At 33.9% G+C, this 26,280-nt stretch overlaps 1 protein-coding gene across 1 annotated transcript in view; it reads left to right on the forward strand.

The window, feature by feature from the left end:
* DPYD (dihydropyrimidine dehydrogenase) overlaps positions 1 to 26,280 on the forward strand; it is an 856,217-nt gene that overhangs the window by 488,388 nt on the left and 341,549 nt on the right. Inside the window, exon 14 of the mRNA XM_039460876.2 lies at positions 10,282 to 10,446. Within this exon, the coding sequence (XP_039316810.1) occupies positions 10,282 to 10,446 (165 nt within the window). The remainder of the gene's footprint in view (positions 1 to 10,281; positions 10,447 to 26,280) is intronic.

A 26,280-nucleotide genomic window follows, 5' to 3' on the forward strand; every position in this document is an offset into this window, starting at 1 on the left:
ACTTGTTTGCAGTTCCTCAAAAGAGACTGGTGCAAAGCAGTTCAGAGTTTAGAATAGCTTTGAAAGCATTTATTGTTCCAAGGCTAATTTTAACCTTGTGATAAAGATTGCTTTTTGTATTCAGTTGAATGTGAGATCCAGTAATTGTTTGTCAAGGCTAAGTGCTGTAGGACATAATACATTTTTTAAATGGTGTTTTGTAATTATAATACAAGCATTTTTATGGCCTAATATATGAAAGAATGCTATTGAGTAGAATCATGAGAAAACAGACTTCAAATTTTATTGTTTTAATTATTGTATCTCATAGCTGCTTAACTTGTATTTAGGGTAGATTGACTTTGTATGTATGCTCAAATGAATGATTTTTCTTTAGCTGAATAATTTCATAGATTCTTGGCAGAAACAAACTTTTTTCCTCATTTTTTTCTTCGCGTTTTAGTCAGTAGGACATTGGTGAGGAGGGTTCCCTGTTATCTTCATATTTGCACTGGCTTTTTTTTCTGCTTGATTAGTTTGTTTTACTTTTTTTTTACTATAAAAATTTCATACCTACAAAAAGTGTATAGTTTAAGCTATAATAAAAATGATTACCTTTTTCTCATTTCACAAGATAAGAGAACATAAGATACTCCTGTACCTTTGATTCTATGTCTGCCTCCTCAATTATATTCCTTGCTCTTCCCTTGAAAGGTGACCATTTTGGACTTTATGATCATCATTTTCTTGCTTTTGCATATATTTTTCACTTAACATATTTCTAAACAGTGTACTATTTAGTTTTCTTTTTTGCTTCATATAAACATAATCATACATTTATATTTTTATGCAGCTTTTTTCTTGTTATTCAATATTTTGTTTTTTCACATCAATCCTAGTTGCAGAATTAGTGTTAGTTCATTAATTTTCTCTACCATTTACTATTTGCTCATCATTCCATTTGTTGGAAGTTTCTTTATTTTTCTTTACCCTTGAGTTATAAGTCTACAAGTTATGCAATTCTCAGTTAATGTTTCTTATTCTTATAAAATATTCTACTCTCTTCTGGCTTTCATTGGTACTTCCATGAAGTGAGTTGTCAATCTGCTTTTTATTTTTGTGAGTAGTCTTTTTTCCTGTGGTTATTTTTTAATTCTTCCATTTCTTATTGGTGCTTTATATACTACAAAGTGTCTAGATATCAATTCTTTTAAAAACTTATTTTCTTCAGTTTGTTGGTGTCTGGAATGTGAGAATTGGTGTCCTTCATCAATTCTATTAAAACTCTGACAGTATCTTTGGAAATAGTGCCTCTCGCAGTTCTCTCCATTTGCTTCTTGTGAACTGCAATTTGATTTTTCGTTAACCTTGTTAATCTATTCTCCATGTCTTTTAACCTCTTGATCATGTTTTGCATCATATTTGTTTGTGTGTTCAGGTACGTTTCCTAGCACTGTCATCATACCATCTCCAAACTGTTAGGTTTTAATTTTCTGTATTTTTGTTTTTATCTCTGGAAATTCTATTTGGTCATATGTTATATCTTCATGATAAACTTTGAATTTCTCATTATTTATACATTCAAGTCTCTTGTATTTTTAAGCATATTAAAATTTTTATATTCTACATCTGATAATCCTGTTATATACAAAAGATGTCATAGGCTCCTATTTATGATATGGTTTTCCTCTCTTGTGGGCTTACATTCTTTGTATATTTATTTATGGGAATTTTTAAATATTTGAGGTAAAGTAAATTCTTCAAGAGAGAATTTGATATTGCTTTTGCTAGTTATCTAAGGACACCATGACTCGGAACCACTTTTAAACCAAATTTTTAACCTGTCTTTAAATTTTTTGGCTCACACAGGTTTAAATTCTTAGAAGAGACTTATTTCTGTCATTGATTGCTAAGGTTGAAATTGACACATGCCCCACCATTGCTTTCTAGTTATTTTCTAGTGAGAGTGTCATTTTTTCTTCGTCCAGTATTTACGTGGAGATTTCTACTCTGCCTAACAACGTACTCAGTCCCAGACACTGTCTGCTGCCTCAGGTGTTTGTGATTCAGTTTTTAGGTGAGGAGGGATGGGCAGAAACCTTGAGGGTAAACACCAGCCTATAGCTAGTTTGCCCTTGTGAATCTCTGCTGTGTGCTTATTTCTGATCTCTCAGAAATTTCCTTATTTTGATACCAGTACAGCTATGCATCTTTTTAAAAAATATATCCTGTCTAGTAGGTTTATATATGTTATATTGCAAGGGATTTCTCTCAATATCTTAACTATATTGTAGAAATGGAAAACTCCTCTCTGGCTCTTTTAGACAATCCTTTAGATGGTAATCAGTTCATTTGTACTCACCTGTAGAATAGAGCCAGAGATTTACACAAGTTTTCTTAAAAGTAAAGATTTTTTAAAATATTTATCATTTCCAATGAAGATTCTGCTTTAATACTTGAAGATAATTAATAATTATTAAAACTGACTCATGCTTACACCTTCACAGCTGCTACTCTGCACCTTAAAAGATTTCTTCAAAGCATATCACATGATCATCTTATAAGCAGGCCAGCAGAAATTTCTAAGTTAATTACAGTTTGGCAGAGTGTATCTAAAACCTCTTATCTGAACACTGAACCCAATAATTTAATCAAGTCTGTCTGTTGATTAATCACGTTCTAATCCATCTGATATCAACACTAAAAAAGCCCTTCATCTGTTTCTTGTAAAACTTATCTCTGTGAATGCACAGCTGCTGTGAGCTATTGGTATTAATAACTTGAATAGGAGACAGAACACAATGGATTCTCAAAGCCTGCAGAAAAAGTTTGAACTCCTTAAAACAGTCATTCAAGACTCTGCAGTCTGACCCAACTCTGTGTAATCCTCCCATCCTCATTTCTGGTTTATTTCCCAGCTTTAGCCGTGAACTAGTTAAAGCCAGTCACCAGAACTCTCATAACTTTGTTTTGACTGTTTCTGAAGCTAGTGAGTTGATGAATGAATAAACATTTATTTATCAAATACCACATGCCAGTCATGTGCTGTATTGCTTCATTTAATATCCTGCATCTTCTCTGTGATAGAGTGATGGTTATCCGGATTGGCAGATGAGAAGGTCAAAACACAAAACAAACCACTTTTAGTTTCTATTTTCCAAAACTATAAGCTTCTTGGAAAAGGGCAAGATGAAAAACAAAAGGCTACGTGATTATGTGAGCCAGTATTTTTACCAGTCAGACAAATAAAATTCAGAAAATTAATCTCCATATTTCTGCTGTATAAGATACCACATCCTTTATATATATTACACACAATCCAAAAGGTAAGGAACATTTGATGTTGAGTGAGCACCGGAGAATACGTGAGTAAAACTCCTTCCCTGACATATAGCAGACGTTCAGACTAGTCAGTTTTCATTCATTAATCCCCTCTTTTAAGCCGAATCAGGGCATACATTTTTTCTTATTCATTCTAGAACAATGTACTCTTCTTTGTTCTTCCTTTCCTATTTCTTTCACTGTCTTCCCTTCCTACATAGAATATCTATCCTTTCAGTCAGTTCAGCCTAGACCAAGAGTGAGATTAAATGTACACCATGCCATTTTGTGTACAGTCTTCAACACACTAACACATGATAATAGGAGATTCCCAATGTACTCTAGAACATTGGAGAACAACAAAGAGTTCTAGAATTTTGATCTTGCAAGGTTTTGGGCCACAGGAATAGGAAATGGATTATCCTGTTTGATTCAAGACTATGGAGAGTTTTTATTTCACTAAATGATAATTATTTTGCCCGTTTTACCACCATTTTCCTAATAATCATTTATCAGTGTCTACATATTTTCTTCTGAAGTTTCTAAGGTGAATTTAAATCTACTGGTCCTGGTGTTGCAGATTCCTCTGTTACTAGTTGTCCAGCTCTCAATTACCCCATCATTGTTTTCCTGAGCATCTGTGTGAATCCTAATTAATTTTATCCTGCCAGACATAGTTCATTAAACAAGGGATAACTAACTAATGCAGCTTAAGCCCATTAGGGCCTCTGTCACCAGGGGTTAAAATCTGGCCTAAGAGATTACAAGTTTGGAAGAGTGTCTTTTGCTATGACTTGTAAACTTGGGACCTGTTAGAAAGTCGCTGTATTCTATCATGTGAACTGAGACAGAGGAAGGCCTCTGTAGAGAGAGAGAAAAATGAGGAGATAAGCCAACAGAAACAGAGAGGAGAAACAGAATCTTTCCTAGCTGAGGTATAGTTGCATTTTTGCGTGTGTGTTTTGTGAAATACTAATTCTCCTTAAGGTAAAGGAAACACACCTCACTTTTTAAAAAGTTAACTTATTCAAATTGATTTGTTTTTTCTTGCAACTGAAATCAGTTCTAATTACTATTATGTATATCAAATGTTGAGGTCACTGACATCATTATTATTATACATATCACATAGGTGTACATGAGTTCTAGTCTCATCTCTAATGCTTACTAGATATGCAACCACAATGCGTAGGTTGTAATAATTTCAAAACAGTGATATGTGATAGATTTGTGCTACACATATCTAAAATACTATTTTCTTCATGAGCTAAGTATATTAATATTTGATTCTCCCCAGATAATATATCTTTATATGGTCTAGGAATAATCTCTACTTGTGTTTCTTGTGATGGAAGTCTGGGCAAGATGAAAATTTGTTCGCATAAATCATTTTTTCTCTTTATAGTATCTACTGTCTTTATATAAGATACTATAAGAGAAAAAATGATTTATTGCGAACAAATATTCATCTTGCCCAGTCTTCCCATCCAAGAAAACCAAGTAGAGATTATTCTGACCATTATAAAGTTTATTTTGGGGAGGAATCAAATATTAATATACTTAGCTCATGAAGAAAATAAAATGTTAGTGAGTTCTTTCATAGTAGCCCAATTGCTCTAGAAACTGGGCCACTCTTGAACTTTTATTTCACTTTTAGCTGTTCCCAGGGTAGCAGTTTGTTAGTTATAATGATGGAATCCTAATCTGTAACAGGATATTTGTTGTTAGACTTGTTTGCAGAGTGATTTTCCTCTTTTATGGAATAATGAATAAATTGTACTTATCTCAGTAGGATTTTATCAGGAAAGTGATATATTTTAGGAGACAATTTGTCATGAAGTACATTTAATTTTTGAACTCCTAATTTATAAAACAAAATAATTAAACTATTTTTGACAAAATATTTACAGCAAAATCTTGGAAGTTAAACAAACAAAACAAATGTTTCTTAGATTTCAGTTACAGGTTTCCAGGTAAACTGATAAAACTTTCTCAATAGTTCATAGCTATTTCTCAATACCACATAGCTCACTGAACAGATTTCTCATTCGGCCACACTTTGGAAGTTTAAGAGTAAAGCGTCTTCATAATTATGTATCACTAGTACTTTCAGAAAGCCCTCCTTGCTCTACCATTCTCAAGTTCTCCTCCAGCATCTATCTACTCCAAGAGATAACCTCTATGTTGAATTATTTCTTGTTGTTATCTTACTTATATTTATAGTTTTATCATATTAGTATGTTTCACTAAACAGTATATTGCTTGTGTTGTGTGTCATATTCTACGTATTTTTCTAGAACTTGCCCTTTTCATTCGACAACATGTTTATAAAATTCATCCATTGTGTAGTTACGATTCACTCTGCAAATTTTATTTCTTACTTTCATCCAACTTTGTTTGACCCCATTGTTTTTCTAGTCTCTTACGCAGACATTTCTGCAAAGTTTTCTTTTTCTGTTCATTGTGGCCATTGTGACTGTTTTAATTCAGTAGTAACCATGGAAACATCATAAGTTTTTAGAATAAGAGAGGTCAAGTAAATGAACCTAAACAAATATGATCAGTCGGTTTACTATTTAAATCTCTTTTCTGATAGAGAAAAATCATTATCATCACTTCAAATGTTAAAAGGTCACTAATCCTTGATGTTATGATAGTTATAATATCACATAAAGCAGAGATAGTACCTAATACTTTCTTTTCTATAAACATCTGTTTTTAAAAATCTGAATATAGTTAATGCACTGAAGATTACAGCTATGGCAGTTTATCTTTTTTATTATAGAGAATGAACTCTTATATACTCTAACTATTCTTGAATATGTTTATTTTGTTATATTAACTCCCTTAAGCAATGCTAATAAGACTCAGCTATTAAATATTAAAGCAAAATATTCTCTTATGAAATCATGCTCAACTTCTAGTCTTCCCAGGTCAAAAGCTTTAGTAAGTTATTGTCCAATTATTAAACTCTAACTCTAGTTATGTAACCAAGGATAATTGGTTATATCCATGTTTTCATTCATCTTTCACTTAATTTAAAAATTCTAAGAAGTCTCAAGTCAGTAGAGAAAGTTTTTGGCAAAACAATAGCAAACATGACTGAATTTGGGAGAGAAAACCTAGAATAATATTTATATTACTGACTTACTACTGGATGAATATATTGGAATTTTGCCACTTTAGCTGAATTTGAAAAATGTTGAATTTCTATGATGTTAACAGATGACTTACAGATAGTTAAGAAGGTCTACAACAGTAGGCATCTGTAATTTGAGAAGTTATGAAGGGCTTTTTATCTTTGCTTGAATTAAGGAATGATAAAATTGACCTGTTTAAATAAACATTCTCTATTAAAAATCCACACAAAGAAGTAAGCATTATCTATCATGAAGTAGATAAATTTCCCTTTGATTTGGTTTGTACTTTTATATTCATTATCTTGATTAAAGAGATCATTGATAATTCTTCTATGCTATATTTACGTTTAACACATCGTAGAAGAGAAAAATAAAACAGCTCCAACATTAGCAAGAAACTTAACTCATAATACACAAAGAAAAAATTCTTAAAGGTAGAATTGTAGCTTTTGAGGTATCACTGAGCGGGGGAAATGCCTAAGAAAGAAGCATTTCCTTGACAGTTCTCCAATTAAATATTGTCAGTTTATTGATCCTTTTGGCTAATGTGAGGTGCTGGTCTCATGGTTATTAGTAGGGTTACTGTAAATAGCACATAGCTTAGAATTTGTGAACCATGAGGTTTGCCTTTATTAGTTATAGGTGAAATTTCCATTCTGTGTCTTTTATATTCTATATTTTAAAAATTTCTGCATATACTGTTAAGATGTGTTCTTAGCCTACAGGAGAAACATAAAAGACAACTGTAGTTGGACAGGCTCCTTAGCTAGGAAATAGCCTAGTGGTCATGGACCAGTTTAGGTATTCACATCCACATGAACCAAAAAAGCCCGGGAGTTGGACTGTATCTGAATGGGGCCATTCTATTTAAATCCTAGAGATCAGCGATACCGGGCAGTTAGCAATCAGGAAGGTCTTAGAAGCTGCAGTGTGATGACATTCAAGCATGCTTTCTGTCAGGGAGTCTTCACAGTAGGCTGTCTTGAGAAGGCTTATAGCAGTGGGTGATTTGTATCACAGCACTTGGTTCAGGGATCTAGCCATGGTAGGGGGTGTACTGAGCTGTAGACAAAGGGATCCCTGATGGATCAGAAGAAGCAAGTAAGAACCCCAATTCTAGAGAAATGGACTAGCAGGAAAAGATCTAAGCATAGTAATAAATCCTGAACTTTGAATAAAAGCCTGTTTTTTCTATAAAGACATACCTGAGACTGGGAAATTTATAAAGAAAAGAAGTTTAATTGGCTCATGGTTCTACACAGTCTCTACAGGAAGCAAAGCAGCATCTGCTATTGTGGAGGTCTTAGAAAGCTTCCAATCAAGGCAGAAGGTGGAGGGGGAGCAGTCACATCATATGACAAAGCAGGAGCAAGAGAAAGAGGGGAGAGGTGCTACACACTTTTAAAGGGCCAGATCTCCTAAGAACTCATTATCTTGAGGACAGGACCTAGAGGATGATATATGAGAAATTCTCCCCATGATGCAATCAGTCACCTCCACTAGGCCCCACCTCCAACACTGAGGATTACATTTCAACATGAGATTTGGGTGAGGTACACATCCAAACTATTTCATAGCCCAAACCCCCTGCTCTGTTCAACAGTAGAAGGTGGCCAGCAATAAATGTCTTTGGTTCCCATACTTCAGGACTAGACTCATTCTAGTGCCTATGGTTTTAGTCCAGACTCATTCAAGAAACAATGCTTAAGCACCACTAAAGGCCAGGCTGGAAGCTGGGTGTATGATAGTAAACAAGATATAGTTTCTTTCAAGTCTTATGCTGTAGTGGAAGGTACAGTCAGGAATATAGACAATCACAATAAATGGTAGTAAGAATGCCAGTTGGGAAAGGTATATATTGTTATAGTGGCATGAATCAGAGCATGTTACTAAGACTCAGTGGAGCTGGTGAGAAAAGAAAGACTTCTCAAAGGAACTGGAGTCTAAGTGAAGATCTGAAGAACAGGCAGGAGTAGGGATGCTGCTAACATAAGTCAGTTTTGTTGAATAGGCCTGAAGAACCTGCTTTGTCATCAAAACCAGAGGCCTCATTATTTACCCACCTACACAGTACCAGGGCACTTGACTTGGCAAACTAAATACAGACTTCAGTCCTCCTTGTCCAAGAGATCCCATGTAGAGAACAACTTGTGGCCTAGGCTGGGCTTGTTTAGGTGAAGAGCATTTAGAGTAGAGAGTAAAGCAGAGGAAAGGAGGATCTCAAAGCTTCAAGAGTATGTCTGTTGAAAATCGGAACATTGAAGAAAACCAGCCTCATTTGAGTGAAACATTTCAAGAATTGTCTTCTCAGACCATGAAAACACCAGAGGACCCACTGGGTGAGCTTCACAGAGCCACCTGTAGGGATGCAGAACATACATTTAAGCATTTGCCAAGATGGAAATTGACCCACTAGGCTTGAGTTTCCTGCAGTTAACTCTATTTGTCATTTTACCCATTAAGATTGTGAAACATGGTTTCACAATAGGAAATCAAAGCAAGGCTGGTGATGTTGCACACAATTACAATAGAAATGGAATGGCTTAATTAGTAAAAAATTAACTGGCATGATTCCTATAAGTTAAAATGTACATATTTAAGGAGGTTTATTGTAACATTTATACCATTTATTTTATAATATACTAATTCGAATGTAAAAGTGAATAGAAATTACCAGAAATTAACATGCAATGTGAAGAAAAGTCCTTTTATCCTCTGCAACTGTAGCATTTGGCAGATTCAGGAATAAATAATCTTTTGTGGCAAGGGTATGCCTTATCAAACATATGCAGATCAGCACTAATTAATGCTAATTAAGGTTTCCTGTCTATCTAGTTGGAAAAACGTCCAAATGTTATGAAATCCAGTTAGTATGCCTATTACGCTAATTGTTTTATATGGGGTGGTTCTTAATTAAAATATGTAAATTGACCTTAATTGCTATATACTAATGGGGGTTCATGTTATCTTACTAAAAGTGACAAGATGGTGAGGAGGGGTACTTAAATGACTAATTCTGATAAATCCTTAACTAAATGACCTTTACTCAAAATTAATTTTAATTGGAAGTTGGCAAAAGAAACATTTTCCTTCTTTGTTTCTTTTTAGTTTTAAGTAATGGAAGGATGTCATTCTTCTTTGTTAATACAGCTTTAGAAGCAGTTGTAGATTGTTAATTACACTTAACAAGCAAGTTAATTTTACTGTTTACTGTTTATTGGTATCAGGAAATTATTGATATATTCATTTCGGTCTTGGAGAAAGTGACTTTCTTCTCATTGAATGTGAATATATAGTTATAATCCTATAGGCAATTTGACCCAGCCAGTTTGTTATAGTATGAGTTAATGGTTGATGAGCCAGTAATATTAATATGTATTCCTTGGCTGATTTACATTGGAATTACTTTTTTTTAGAAAAAAATATATGGTTTAAGCAAACATTAACTCTTATTGTAGTTAAACTATGATTGGAGATACCTAGATTAAATAGACAAATAACAAATTTTTGCATATCTATTATGTTTTTATTTTTTAATTGCAACCAAATTAAAATGTGTATGCTCTAAATCAGTGTTAATGAATATAAATGTACTTATTTTTGCACTATTCTAAACCTAGAATTACAAGAAGTAATTTAGCTAACACTAACAAATACTTTATTTTACCTTTTTATTTGCTAATAGTTTATGTTCAATTCTAATTTAACATATATTAAAAATTCCTCTGCAAAAATGTGGGAAGCGACTTCAGAAAATATTGTCATATGGAAATGAGCAGATAATAAGGATTATAGGTTTTCTTTGTCAAAAGGAGACTCAGTATCTTTACTCTTTCATCAGGACATTGTGACAAATGTTTCACCCAGAATCATCCGGGGGACCACCTCTGGCCCCATGTATGGCCCTGGACAAAGCTCCTTTCTGAATATTGAGCTCATCAGTGAGAAAACGGCTGCATATTGGTGTCAAAGTGTCAATGAACTAAAGGCTGACTTTCCAGACAACGTAAGTGTGATTTAACATCTAAAACAAGAGAATTGGCATAAGTTGGTGAATGTTTATTTAAACATCCAATTCATAGGCTTATAAATATTAATGTGTATATTTTATTAAAGAATCTGCCAGTTGCTTTGCTGATGCATAGAAAGATAAAAAAGAAAGAAAAGCTCAAGAACTCATAAAAATCCACACAATGTAAGGCTTTGTTATAAATCGGTGCCATGTAAGATGGAAGAAGTATCTACATAAGCAGAAGGAAGAAAAATGAAATACTTATTTTATTGAGTTGGTTTTCACTGTATGTGGCTAGTATTTATGAAGGTGATGACCTAAGGAAGAAATTGCAGACTGTAAATCATTTTAAATATAAACCTGAGGCAGAAGCAGCATATCTTCCTATGAAGTTTATATTTTTTCAGTGGGAAATAATTTACCAAATAATTTTGACACTCTCACACTAAATTGGTCAACTATCTTTTATAAAATCTTTTTTTCTTTTAAAGAATCATGCATAAATATTGCAGTAAAATCAGCCTTAAATATAATAGCATTTTTCCTTCAATAGTCTGGTGAGGGTTATCCTTAGTGTCATTTATTTATTGTTCCTCTCCTTGCCACCTCCCTCTCCCATTTCCTCTTTTTTTCTGCTCCCTCTCCCTCTTACTGTCTTCCTTCCTCCCTTTTCACCTCAGTCCTCCTCAATTCTCTGTCTCTTTCAAACACACACACAACTTATTTCTCTTCCTTTCATTCTTTCAATGGACTGGTAGTGAATGGGGGCTGAGGTTTGAGGTAATGTGTGTGTTTATGTCATGGAAATTTTTTTTTTACTTGTGTATGTCTCTCAAAGACAAAAGAGAAAACTTAAGTATTCTAATGATAACTATTTTTAAATCTGTTGAAATTTGTGGATGTTTGTCTACAAACTGATAAATTGCAAATTCTTACAGAGGAATGTGGAAACCACACAACTACCTTGCCCCTCAAGTTTTCTTTTTTCTATGTTAGACAGCTCTAATTATTTCAAAACTCTCTTGAAATAAAATATATGCATGTAGAACAAATATAACCTATCTTCCACAAGACAGTCTTTTAGATGTGAAAGGAATTATCAAGACATGTCTAAAATCTATAGTTTCTGATTACTAGGAATTTTTCCCTTTCTGGGCTAATTTTAAAATTATCCCTATTTTCCCATTATATAATTAACTCTATATAAAAGTTATGCTGAGCTATTTGTTTTTTAGAGGATCCACATCTTTTGGGAAGCTTTTCTCAGAATGATAAAGACAAAAAAAGGGTCAACTATAAAAAGAAATAATATGTTTGTAAACTTGACCTACAGTATTAAATACTTTGCCAGATACTGAACATGCAACATAATAATAATGACAATAATATGTTATGAGCATTCACTCATACAGCACTAATTCTGTGCTAGGCAGAGTTATAATTTTTTTGTTTTGTTTTTGTTTTTGTTTTTGAGACGGAGTTTCACTCTTGTTACCCAGGCTGGAGTGCAATGGCGCAATCTCGGCTCACTGCAACCTCCGCCTCCTGGGTTCAGGCAATTCTCCTGCCTCAGCCTCCTGAGTAGCTGGGATTACAGGCACACACCACCATGACCAGCTAATGTTTTGTATTTTTAGTAGAGACAGGGTTTCACCATGTTGACCAGGATGGTCTCGATCTCTTGACCTTGTGATCCACCCGCCTCGGCCTCCCAAAGTGCTGGGATTACAGGCTTGAGCCACCGAACCCAGCCCTAAAGTTTTATTTATTTTAAAGTCATTTGATTTTTTTGAACAGCCTTGTAAGATAGGTAGTATTATTTTCTCTATTTCCCTGATGAGGAAACTGAGGCACGCAGAAATTAAGTACCATGTCCATCATTACACACCTAATATATGGTGAAGTTAGAATGTGAACTTGAAATTTATTTTTACCATCCATGCTTCTGTCTGATAACAGCGTTCTCTGGTGCAGTGCATTTGCCTATGTTGTCCTTAAATATTCAGTATTACTTTTTTAAACAAAACTAGAGATGGGGTCCCCCCAACTCTCTAGCCCATGCCAGAGTGCAGTGGCACCATCATGGCTTACTGCAGCCTCTAGCTTTTAGGCTTTAGTGATCCTCCTGCCTCAGTCTCCCAACTAACTGAGCCTACAGCCTCATGCCACCATGCCCAGCTAATTGTTTAATTTTTTTGTAGAGATGAAGTCTTGCTATGTTGCCTAGGCTGGTCTTGAACTCCTGGACTCAAGCAGTCCTCCTACCTCAGCCTCCCAAAGTGCTGGGATTACAGGTGTAAGCCACTGTTCCCAGCCCAGTATTACATTTTAATGCAATATGAGAACAATATGAAATATAATTTCTAAAATACTGCTTCAATAGTATCTATACAAGCTAATATATCTGAAAAAAAATCATTTTCCTGGAAAATAACTCCTATCAATTGATTGTCTTAACTTCAAATGACACTTTTTCTCTTTTTTGGGTAGGAGTAAGTTGTTGTAATAATGACCACCAAGAAATGACAGTAAGTGGACAAGAAAGCTGAGTGAAACGTTTGTTTTGTGATTCTACACTCAAGTAGAAAGAAGAGACATAGTTAATGTTCTTTTCAGTTTCCCTGGGGATAATTTTCTTCTCTTAATGGTTTTTCTTGAGAAAACGCCACATCCTTTTCTTGTTTCTAATTCTTTTCCCTATTTAGATTATATACATTTTTCTTTTTCTATATTCCTAAAACTAATTTCTAATATTTTTATTCCTCATATCAAAGATAACATTTTAAATACAATTAAAATGGCATTCCCATTTGAACCCATAGCAATAATGTGTGTGCTCCTAGATACTGCCATGCTGAGAGTAGACAGTCCCCCACTGTTTTGGAATTATTCTGATGGGTTTGCCCAATGAGCTGAATGAAAGAAGGTGACCCTTCATTTTCCAGGTTTAATTATCACTCTCACTGGAGTTTTTTCACATCATTCTCGAGTGCATGACTGCCACCTTTAATGACAGGGACCGGACAATTCAACCCACTGTGGCAGCTTCTAAGCAAAAGCTAACTTTTCTGATAAAAAGAATTGTGCTGGATGGGGATATAGGTCAGCTAATATCAGCAGCTGATATCTCTGTTTCAAGAGAGGGTGAGCACCAGTTGACCATGAACCAGAGGAGACAGCAATGAATTTCTTGAATGTAAAGGCAGCGAGACTTCTGAAATATATTGTAAGGGTTCATCTCTGAATTGTCACAGTTATACTAAAGCCTACATTCACATAGACTTCTGCTTGGCTTTCAAGGTTTCCTTTTATTTATCTGTGAATTAAATTTGGCACATTGATCATTGTAGTGACAATTTATTACTAAGAGTTTTTTGTTCGTAAGTTGAGATTTTGTAATGCTTGTTATTAAATATACAGAATAAGTAGGGCTTGCAGAAGTGAATTTAAAGCAAATCCTTTTATTCTCAATGCAGAAACCTTATGAATCATATATTTCAGGCCTGGGAAAAAATGTTTTAACAAAAAAATGCACGCTGCACTTTGAACACACTGAATTAGGAAGCAAAGACTGAAAATTTTTTATCATTTGTGGCAGCTAAACTAGGAAGCAAAAAGTAGGGCTTCAGCAGTGAATCAACTAGTGAAGATAGAAGAGGAAATGATGGCTTTGTTAGATAAATTAATAAAGGAAGAACAATTGATATGTAAATATATTACAATACACCTCATTTCTGTAAAAAACACTTTCTCAGTTAATTACTGAGAGATCAGCATTGTGCACATTAGGTTCAAACTGACTCCAAAGAAGTTGATCAGCACTCCTGAAGGTGCTTTACTGTCAGCCTCTAAATATTGAGTTCTTAACATTTTATGTGTACCACGGACTCCTTAGGCACTCTGGTGAAGCTTAGGCGCCTCTTTCCAGAATGTTTTTGAATGCATAAAACAAAATTTATAGGGTTAAAAGGATTCTCACTATCTCACTCAAAATATATGATATAGTAATATATGCTTTTTTAAATTAAGTCACTAAGTAACACAATCTAGTGGTGGGTCTGATAACTACTAAAATTTTGATGTCGTGGTGAGTATAAGTACTTGCAATTACTACAACAACTCTACTGTGATTTTCTGTGATTTTTCTTGGTGCAAAGTGACAGATATCAATAGTGCCACTATGGTTTATTGCATTCATCATCTTAAAAACATCAGACAATTGGCTGGGCACAGTGACTCACGCCTATAATCCCAGCACTATGGGAGGCCAAGGCAGGCAGATCACTTAAGGTCAGGAGTTTATGACCAGCCTGGCCAACATGGCAAAACCCCGTCTCTATTAAAATTACAAAAAATTAGCCAGGTGTTGTGATTGGCACCTGTAATCCCAACTATTTGGGAGACTGAGGCAGGAGAATTGCTTGAACCCAGGGGGTAGAGGTTGCAGTGAGACGAGATCACGTCTGCACTCCAGCCCGGACAACAAGAGTGAAACTCCACCTCAAAAAAAAAAAAAAAAAAAAAAATCAGACATTTTATATATTTACAAAGGAGAGCTTTATGGGCTAGGAAGCAGGCCTCTGGCCAAAACCAGAGACAGACCTTTCAAGGAAAGAAAAGTGAGACAAAACTTTATAGTAAAGGGGTTGGCTAAGTATACATACTAGGTTATAGGAGAAATGATGAATATTAATGGGGGTCCTAACACCTAAGTTACATGTTAGGTTATAGGAGAAGCCGTGAATATTTATGAAGGGGTCTTAATGCATGTGTACTGAACAAACATACATATTATATACATGCAGTGTTCACTTTGCAGTGGAGACCTAACATCGGAATGTATTACAGTTGGGCTCTATACATCAAAAGGTGAAGCAGAGACATGAAGACACTCAGTGCACAGCCTCTGTAAACTGGCCAGAACCAGTCCATGGTTTGTAGTCTCTTATCAGGAGAAAGTTGCTAAAATCCATCTCTTGTCCAATCAAACCTGTAGTCATGATTTGCGGAACAGGGGAAGTCAGTCAGCGTCTGGTGATCAGTGAGCTGTAATTGTTTTTATATTGCTTATCTTGAGGCCAGTGCTTGTTTAACTGCTGGAGAAAAAAAAAATCCTTGTGGCAGTGAGAACAGTTTAGTCTTTAAGTGTAGAGGTTCTTGACTTCACCTTTGCCTGGCATGGCCTGTGGTCTCCTTTATAATTTGGTGTCTTATTGACACAAGAAGTCCATTCTGTCTCACCCAGGGACTGAGGGGCTTTTTTTTTTTTTAATTTATACATTCATGATTGAAAAATACTGAACATTAGAAGACTGGCAAAAATAAAGGTCTAAATGTTTTGTCACCCAAGTTTATGAATTTCTGTATTCTATAAAAAGTCTATGGACTGCAGGTTAAGAACTTGTATCCATTAGCTGTCTATTCTGTTTGGACATTGGGATCTCCTGAGAAGCATTAAAAAGATATTTATGGTTAGGCCCTATTCTGTTCAATCATTTCAGAAATCTCGTGTGCATACCATGAACATATATGTATATATGTGTGTATAAATATGTATGTATGTGTGTATATGTATATGTGTGTATATATATATATGCATATATATACACGTGTATATATTTTTTTATAAAGTTTATCAATTCATTCTACTGCCTACACAGCTAGCATTATTTATGGCTTTTGACCTATATTATTAAATATTTTTAAAACTCCTATATCAGAACAATATATTAAGAGCATTTTCTATGTTCCAGGCACTGTGATAAGGGCTTTATGTATCTGTGAAGCAGAGATTTTTTTCCCATTTTAACAGATGATGAAACTGACATTTAGAGACATTGCACTCACTGTCTTGGGTCACAAAGGTAGTGAGTGAAAGCACTAGGACTGGAAGGCTTTCCATTATACCTTGAAGAAGTATTTCATTTGGCCCTAAGTAGCCTGAGAAATTAAGAATATATGTTATTCCAGTCTTTTCTTTCCCACCCTCTTAAGTGGGCATTCTTAAATATAAACTATCAAAAAAGAAAACAAATGATTTGACAAAGAAAGAAGTTATGTTATCAGCCAATCATTGTCCTTAGTCCAGCTAAGAACATTTTATACCTGGCTCTTACTGCTTTGCAAGGATGTAGCTGTCCATAGAAAATAGTATCAGTGGGACTCAATTTAGACTTTGATTCGAGCTGTTACCTGGCCTCATCTGAAATTCTGTATTCTAACACGGGAAAGTCAGGGAATTGAGTCAAATCTAGGTGTGCTGCAAGTGGAGAGAATGCTTATTGCTTTTTTGGTGGGTGTTCGTTAGCTCACAGCTTCTGTACAGTCTTCTTGCCATCTCCATGAAGACTGCCTCAGCAAAAGGAGACTTCCATTTCTTTGAAGTTTTTATAATTAAGTTTCACTTATTAGATTTGGAGGATTTTTGTTACTCACACAACCTGTTTAAAAAAATAAAATGTAGTAACAGGTGAAACTAATTATAGTTTATCTGTTGTAAGGCCAGCAATGGCCAGTACAAGATAATTACCTTTGTTTTTTATCAAAGAACTTTGAGAGCATAAACATCACCTTAGTTCTTTTGCCTTGTATCCCAAAGAGGATTTTTACAAACAGAAATTTAAGAGTCTCTGTACTGAAGGGACTCCTCCTTTGCTCCCTCTGGTATTTTTCAGGCTTGTCAAGTCTTTGTTTCTGTTGATTTCTACACAGTCCCATGCTGATTTATTTTAAATAAATTAGTAGAAACTGCTAAAGCTTCTATTGAAGGCAATACTAGTATATCCCCAGGAAACAGTTCACTTTTTTTGCACTAGAGCTTAAGCAGTGATTTTCTGATATTCATGAATTCTAGAGGTGATATATGTACTTACATCCCATCCTCCTTTCTTTTTCAAAATTCAGGGCAGATTTTAACTCGGATTATCTGGTGACATTCTTTTGTGGACCTTTAAAAATATTCTTCTAATTTACAAAAGAAATAAGAATAAATCATAATAGTAGTAGAAATTTAAAATATAAGAGTGGTTAGGAGTAAAAATATCCATGCCCACTTATCCTAACAAAACCCTGTTTGTCTAGAGTTGTTGTAGTCTAGGAGCTAAAGGCAGAGGGCTTAGAGTCAGAATGGCTTTGAATCTCAGCATCTCCTCTGATTTGCTTTTTATGACACTCTCAGCCTCAATTCCTCATCTGTGTGACCCTCGGAGGTTGTTGTAAACATTGTGAGAGATTTTGTATAACATTTTGACACACGGTAATTATTCACTACCATAAATTAGATTGCATAGAAAATTTATGCATTTGCTTTTTATCCCTACTTTTAAAATAATAGTTTTTTTCATATGTTGTAAAAAGGAGATTTGGCAGGTCAAAGGTAACAGCATGTTTATAGCCTTTTTTATATTGCCCAGTTGATTTTCAAAAACTTGGTGAACTAGTGGTCTTTATATAAAATACATTATTTCAGAAATAATTACCAATTTAAATATTAAACACTAACTTGCTAAATATGTTTTTTAGTGATTCCTTCAATTTGAGTTCATTATATGTCCTATATCATGTAAGGTCTTTGGACTCCTTGTCTAAAGTTTTATTTATTGTAATCCCTGTTTTAATATCATTCATTCATTTTAGCTCACACCTTCTCATTAAAATAAATTGTTACAGCTATTTTCTTTGTGTCAGCATAGAAGCAAAGAAAAAATTACAATTATTTACTTCCACAAAACAAGGGTAGCAAAAAATGAATCAAATATATAATATGGCTTACAGATCTGTGATTAGTTTATGGCTCCATATAGCCAAGTATTTTCTTGACACAGGACATATGTAGTTCTTTAAAATAAAACTTTAGTGCATCCTAGATGGAAATGGGGACTGGATTTACCCTCTCAATGGAAACAACAACAGCAGAAATCTTAGAAAATACGTGAAAAAACAGCTTTTAAGACCTGGAACATCAGGCAGTAAAGGAGAATGCTCACTGAGAGACAGAAAACAAAGGACCTGAGCTCTGCTCTTGCCCAAGCCCTGAGTTGAGGAGAGAGAGCAAGTGGTTAGAATTCACAAGATAAAGTAACAGAAAGCAGAGCGCTGCATAAAGAGAATTCCAGAGACCTGCTGGTGTTCTCTTGAGTATGCAGTAGAGTACAGATCAGCTCATGCATGTGAGTAAACAAAGAGACTGGAAAACAGGATGAATGACATAGACTAGTCCTTGATTCTTACATATATCTGGGAATAGTGACTGTTCTTGCCAGCCAGACTGGAAAACCCTATGACCGCAAGCATTGAATAGAATATAAATAAGAGTCTTAATTAAGTATTGGGGAATAATTAGCCCTAGGCTGAGCACTGCTTTGGTCATGCCCAGCAAATGTTAAAGGTGAGATCTGAAAGGATCAACATGTTTCCATGTAACTTAACTGCAACCCAGAACAAAACTGAAGAATATTTATAACAATACAAAAGTACCTAGTACCAAACAAGGTAGGATTCACAATATCCAGCATTCAGTAAACAATCACCTGTTTTGTAAATAAGTAGAAAAATATAAGCCATCACAGGAGGAAAATTAATATAGTCAAACCATCCTGGAACTGACAAGATGTCAGAATTAGCAGACAAGTACAATAAAGCTGTTGTTATAACTATATTCCTTATGTTCAAAAAGCAAAGACATGAAAGATAGATAAAAGATCTAAATAAAACTTCCAGAAATGAAAACTACAATGAGTAAGATGAAAGGTACACTGAAAGCTATGAACAGCACATTAGGCATTGCATAAGAAATGATTAGTAACCTTAAAAATACAGCAATAAAAGCTATCCAGAATGAAACACACAGACACGCGCGCGCACACACACACACACACACACACACACACACTCTGAAAGAGAGAGAGGAAAAAAAAAGAGAAAGAGAGAAGTAAGCATACAATCAGGGAGCTGGTGATGGCAAGTGGCCTAATATATGTGTAATTAGAGTTCCCAAAGGAAATTGAGGAAATATAGAAAAAAAATTCAAGAAATAATAGTGCAAAATTTTCAGTTTTGCCTTAAACTACAAACCCCACAAAACACCCCTTCACAAAAAAACCCAAGAAACTTAATCAACTCCAAGCATAAGGAACATTAACAAAACTATACAAGGCAGTATAGTGTAATCCAATTAATCAAACCAGTGAAAATCTTAAAAGCAGCCAGAGAATAAAGACATGTTCTGTATAGAGAAACACTTGTGACAGTTATTAGTGTGATTAATTGTCAGTGACAATCTAAGCTACAAGACAGAGAAGCAACATCTTTAAAGCACCAAAAGAAGAAAAAGGCAAATATTAACCTAGATTTCAAAATCCAGCCACATACCTTTTTAAAATATAAGTGAAATAAATAATTTTTCAAGCACAATAAAAGGAGGTCTACACTACGTAACGTTAAACTATTTTAAGCAGATGGAATATGATACCAGGTCAAACTGTGGTTCTATACAAAGGAATAAAGAGCATCAGCATTTGTAACTACATAGGTAAATATAAGATGTTTACCTATTAAGTCACTTTAGAAGAAAATAGGTTGTTTAAGCAAAAATTGTTATAAGATAGTATAAGGTTATAGCATACATAAATGTAAAATATATGACAATAGTACAAAAGTTGTGAGGGAAGAGATAGAAGTATACTACTCTAGGGTTCTAACACCTTATATAATCATAGGAGGTAGGCTGTGATAATTCAAAGACACTAAAAGAATATATATATATATTTTTTGAGACGGAGTTTGGCTCTTGTTACCCAGGCCGGAGTGCAATGGCGCGATCTCGGCTCAGCGCAACCTCCACCTCCTGGGTTCAGGCAATTCTCCTGCCTCAGCCTCCTGAGTAGCTGGGATTACAGGCACGTGCCACCATGCCCAGCTATTTTTTTGTATTTTTAGTAGAGATGGGGTTTCACCATGTTGACCAGGATGGTCTCGATCTCTCGACCTCGTGATCCACCCACCTCGGCCTCCCAAAGTGCTGGGACTACAGGCTTGAGCCACCGCGCCCGGCCCAGAATATCTTAAAGATACTCTAAAACAATCCCTAAAATAATGCCACAAGGAGTTAAGCCAAAAAGCCAACAATAAATATATAATGGAATAATTAGAAGTACTTAATCCAAAAGAAAGCAGAAGAGGAATAAAGAAGAGATGAGACAAATAGAAACCATATAGTATATAGATGATAGAGTTAAACCTAACCATTCAATAATCTCATGAAAAATGTAAATGGTCTAGGCACCCCAATTAAAAGGCAAAGATTTTCAGATTGGATTTTTAGAAGGCAAGGTCAATTGTATGCTGCTGATAGTAAATGGGTTTAAATATAAAGACACAAATAGAAGAAAATAGAAGCAATCAAAAAAGATAATTTTCTCTGCTAACTCTCATTAAATAAAACATGCTATCTTAATAGCAGACAAAGTAGATATAAAAGCAAGGAGTACTTCCAGGGGCTAACAAGATTATTTTATAATAATACAGAACTCATTTCTTCCAGAAGTGATAACAATCCTAAGTATTTATGCATTTAACAACAGAGCATAAGAAGCAAAACTGACAGAATTGTAAGAAAAAAATGGAAAAACCCACAACTAGAGTTGGGAATTTCCATACCTTCCTGTCAGTAAGTAATAAAACTGCCAGGCACAGTGTCTCACGCCTGTAATCTCAACACTTTGGGAGGCCAAGATAGGAGGATCACTGAGCCCAGGAGTTTGAGATCAGCCTGGGCAATGTAGTGAGATTCCTTCTCTCGTTTAAAAAAAAAAAAAAAAAAAAAAAAAAAAAAAAAAAAGAAGTAATAAGACAATAGTCAGGCTATCAAATATTTGAAAAATATTTGATATCAACCAACTTATCTAATTGCCATTTATAAAACATACTACCGAATGGCAATAGAATACAGTCTTTTCAAATACATAGAAAATATTTAGTATGATAGACCATATTCTTGGCCATAAAAGAAGTCTCAATAATTTTTAACCAGTTCAAATCATACAAAGTGCATACTCTTACCACAGTAGAATTAGGTTAGTAATCAACAAGAGGAATTTATTTGAAAAATTCTCAAGTATTTAGAAAATAGACTTGTAAATAATCCTTGGATCAAAGAAAAAATCATGAAGAAATTAGAAAGTACCTTAAATTGAATGAAAATTAAAATACAGCATGTCAAAATTTGTGGTGTGCCATAAAAGCATTATTCATAGAGAAATGTGTAGTACCAAATGCATGTATCAAAATGAATAAAAGGCTCAAGTTAATGATCTACGCTTCTACACTGAAAAACTAGAAAAAGAGCAGATCAAACCCAAAGTAAACAAAATGAATGATATAATAAAGATCAGAGGGGGAAATGACTGAAATCGAAAAAAGAAAAATAATAGATAAAATCAGTAAAGATAAAGTTGGTTCCTCGAGAAGACTAAAAAAATTGATAAAAACTTTAGCCAGACTGAACAGGAAACAAAAGGAAGCAACACAGATTGCCAACATAGAAAGCAAGAGAGATAACATCACTGCAGATTCTACAGATATTAAAAGGAAAATAGCATCATATTATGTATGAACAAACAACATTGTGTAAGTGAATTAATCAACTTAAGGGAACTGGACAATTTCCTTTAGAGATACAAACTTTAAAAGTTTTTTTCGAGAGGTGTAACATTAGAGAAAGATAACATTGGAGAAAAGAAAATTTCAGGCCCAGATTGCTTCACAAGTAGATTTGCTAAACTGTTTAGAAAAGAATAATGCCAGTTCTATACAAATCTTTCAGAAATGTAAAATAGAGGGAATGTTTCTCAACAAATTCTATGGGGCCAACACCCTGATACCACAGTGAGACAAAGACAGTACAAGAAAAGAAAACTGAGGACCTCATGAACACAGATGCAAAAATCCTACACAAATGTTGACAAATCAAAATCAACAATATATTTTAAAAATGCATCATGACCAAATGAGATACATTGTCGGAACTCCAGATAAGGTTAATATTTGGAAGTAACATAGTTCATATGTTATAAACTAAATAGTGATAATCATACAAAATATATGATTTCAATAAACTCAACAGAAAAAAAATTTGAAGAAATTAAAAATCTATTTCTAGTTAAAACAGGAAAAATCTCAGCAAACTAATAGTAGGAAAATTCCTTAACTTGATGAAGAACATGTACAACAAAGCCTACAACTAATATCATACTAAATAGTGAAAGACTGTATGGCTTCCTCCTAAGTAAAACAAGGTAAGGATATCTGCTTTCATCAACTTGTTTTTCACATTGTGCTAGAGATTCTGCCCTGTCCAATTAGAAGAAAACCTTAAAAGACTACAGAGGAAGAAGTAAAACTCTTTATTCATAGACGATGTGATTATCTACATAGAAAATCCATGGAGTGTACCAAAGAAACAACCAACCAAAAATTTTTCTTAATTTACAGGAACAGGCAGACAGCCCCAGGCTATTGTTTTTAGATTTTTTTTTTTTTAATTACAATAAAACATTTTATCTTCATTACTGGAATGTTTGCCAGTCCCTTAATTTTTGCACCAGAAATAAATACCTAACTTGCCTATCATAGATTTGGCCCTGTCAAAATACTACTTTACTTAATAAGTGAGTTCAGCAAGGTTGCAGAATGAAAGATTAACTTGTAAAAATTAATTGTTTTTTAATATGTAAGCAATAAACAACTGGAAATTGAAATAAATATATCATTTACAGTATCAGCAAGTCATGAAATAGGGATAAATCTGACAAAAGATGTGAAAGAGAAAAACACTGACAACAACAATACATTTCTGAGAGAAATTAAAGACAACCTAAATAAATGGAAAAATAACTTTATTCATAGATCAGAGGAGCCACTATTGTTAAGATGCCAACTCTTCACATTTTTTTGGGGGAATTTGACAAGCTGATCATGACATTCATACAGAAGCGCAAAGGACTTACAAAACAACTTATAAAGAACAAAGTTGGAAGTCTAAAACTTTCTGGTAACAAGATATGTTAAAATCACAGTCATCAGATAGTCTGGTGTTGGCATAAAGATAGGCAAATGGATTCATGTGGCAGAAAAGAGTCCTACAAACAACCCACAAATTATTTATATGAACAACTGATTTTTGACCAAGATGCAAAATGGCAATTCAGTGGAAAAAAATATAGACTTTTCAGCAAATAAGCTGGAAAAATTGGGTATTCTTATGCAACAAGAAAGTAAGCCTTGATTCAGATCTCACATGGTATATAGAAGTTAAAATACTCATAGACCTAAATGAGAAACCTAAAACTGTAAAACTTTTTGAAGAAAACGTAGGAGAAAACTTTTGACCTTATGTTAGATAAATATTTGTCAGATACCTACTAAAATTCCTGCCTTTGAAAGGGAAAAAAATGATATATGTGATTTGATACAAATTTTAAAAATCTCATCTTCAAACTCATTGTAAAACAATATTAAAGTAAGACCATAGACTGACAGAAAATAGTTGCAAAACATATATCTGATACAGGGCTTTGGTGGGTTTATTTTAGAAAGTTAAATATATACCCATCATATGACCCAGATATTTCACTTTTAGATGTATATCTAAGAAAAAACAAAACATATATTTACAAAGACTTATACAGGACTGTTCATAGAAGCTTTATTTGTAACAGCAACAACAACAAAACCTGAGACCAACTCAGATTTTCATCAACAACTGAAAAGATAAATTGTGGTATATTGATACTATGGAATATTATTTAGCAATAAAAAGAATGAACTATTATACATACAACAAAATGGATTAATCTCGAAATAATTATTTTAAGTGAAGGAAGCCAGATTTAAAAAAAACTCACAAAAGTACATATACTATTATGCCATTATAAAACTCTGGAAAATGTGAACTAATCTATAGTGACAGAAACTAGATCAATGGTTGCCTCATGGACAGAGGGGTTACAGGTGGGGGAAAGGGGCTATATAGAGTCACATGGAAACTTTTTGGCAAAATAGATATGTTCATTATCTTGATTGTGATAATGGTCTCAAAGTATTATTACATGTTTCAAAATTTATAAAGTTATATACTTTTAACTATGATTGTTGTATACCTTAATAATTTATTATTTTATACTGTATATAGCATATATAGAATTATACTTCCACAAATATGTTTAAAAACTAGTTTAGCTTAAAATTATTATGGCCATTTTCCTGGAATGCACCTTGGGAATTACTTTTAGGTTAGGTTGAATTGCTAAAGCCTGCCTACCTAGCCCTAGCTCTTCAGTCCCTACGCGACTCCTCAAGACAGCAGTCAGTTAACAACCCCCAGCATTTTGATCATCCTCACTTTGATACTGAGCCAAGGGAATTAACATGAAGTTAAAAATGACCTTATAAAGTATTAAGAAATAAAAGAAATGTTGGTTGGATTTTTAAGCTTTGGCTCTGCTGAAGATTAAAATGCTAGTGGTACATGTCATTTAGTAAAAGAAGAATCTTGAGAAAATCCATCAAACCTTTTAAAAGAGTCATTATACAAGCATTACTGGCTGCAACATACTCTTTCCCCTTCATTTTGTAATTTGTCAGGCTGCCTTTTGGGTGAGAATATTGTCTTTCCAGATTGGAAGTATACCCTCTAACACACTGAACTATGTGAAAGAGACCCTAGGGATAGCAATGATGCAGTGACTGTAGATTCTTTCTTAGTATAAACTAGCTCATGGGAGAGGCAATGGAAACAATTTATAAATTGTGTATGTTTGTCACATACCCAGTTCATGTCAAAAAATGAAAATAAAATTCATATTCAAAGTGCTGAAGAGGTTTGTTCAGTAGGCTCGCTTACTTAGTATCAATTTGGTAATATTCAGTAACAATTGGTGTTGATATCTCAACTCTAATGTGATCTTACTTAATATCAATTTGGTACTATTTCATAGCAATCAGTGTTGAAAACTCAACTCTAAGACGATCTTCTCTTAAAGGGCTGGGGAAAGAAGGAGAAAGAAAGGATAATGTGAAACCTGTAACATTTATTTTCCTCCTACTTATCTCCTTAAGTCTTTAAAATGTACCTTTTTTAAATCCCAAAGGGTCCATTTAATCTGCTAATTTGTAAGCAATGTTAGAAAAATGCATGACTGTTTTATGAGGGTGTAAATGTAGGAGGCAATATAAAGCTTTTATTTAGCAGAATATGCTACAAGTATATTGTAGCTTTGTTACAAACTACTCATTTCATTTTACTCTTTTTTCGGCTTATTGATCAGTATAATTTTTTTTCTCCTCCAGCTTCCTTTTTTGCCAGTAGGTATTTTATTCTTTTATATTGTACCCTACAAGGAATAATCTTTAGATATTTATTTTTCACAAAGAACTAATTTCACATTGTCCCCCTGAGGTCTTCTAAGATACTTACTTGAAAGCATTATCTTTATCGTTTAAGATAGCTTTTAAAAAACAAATACTTACCACATTATTGTTTTAAGGGTTTATATACTGTATTTTAATGACTGTTTTTCTATTTAAATCATTATTTTTGGTTAGGTAATTAAGTTTAAGCTATATCTGTGATCCACAAATATGATCCAATTAATTGTAAATCAATTAAAAGGAGACTGTTCATGGAGGACATTGGACTGCTAGCTTAATCAACAGGAAAACCAGACATACTTAAAATAAAGCAAATGAAATATACTTTGATACAACATTTAAATGTGTATAACTAACTCCTTAATTTACTGAAAATTTTACTCTGAGATATGTCTTTATTTT

This window comes from Saimiri boliviensis, chromosome 11, assembly GCF_048565385.1.
Source record: "Saimiri boliviensis isolate mSaiBol1 chromosome 11, mSaiBol1.pri, whole genome shotgun sequence".
Classification (NCBI taxonomy): domain Eukaryota; kingdom Metazoa; phylum Chordata; class Mammalia; order Primates; family Cebidae; genus Saimiri; species Saimiri boliviensis.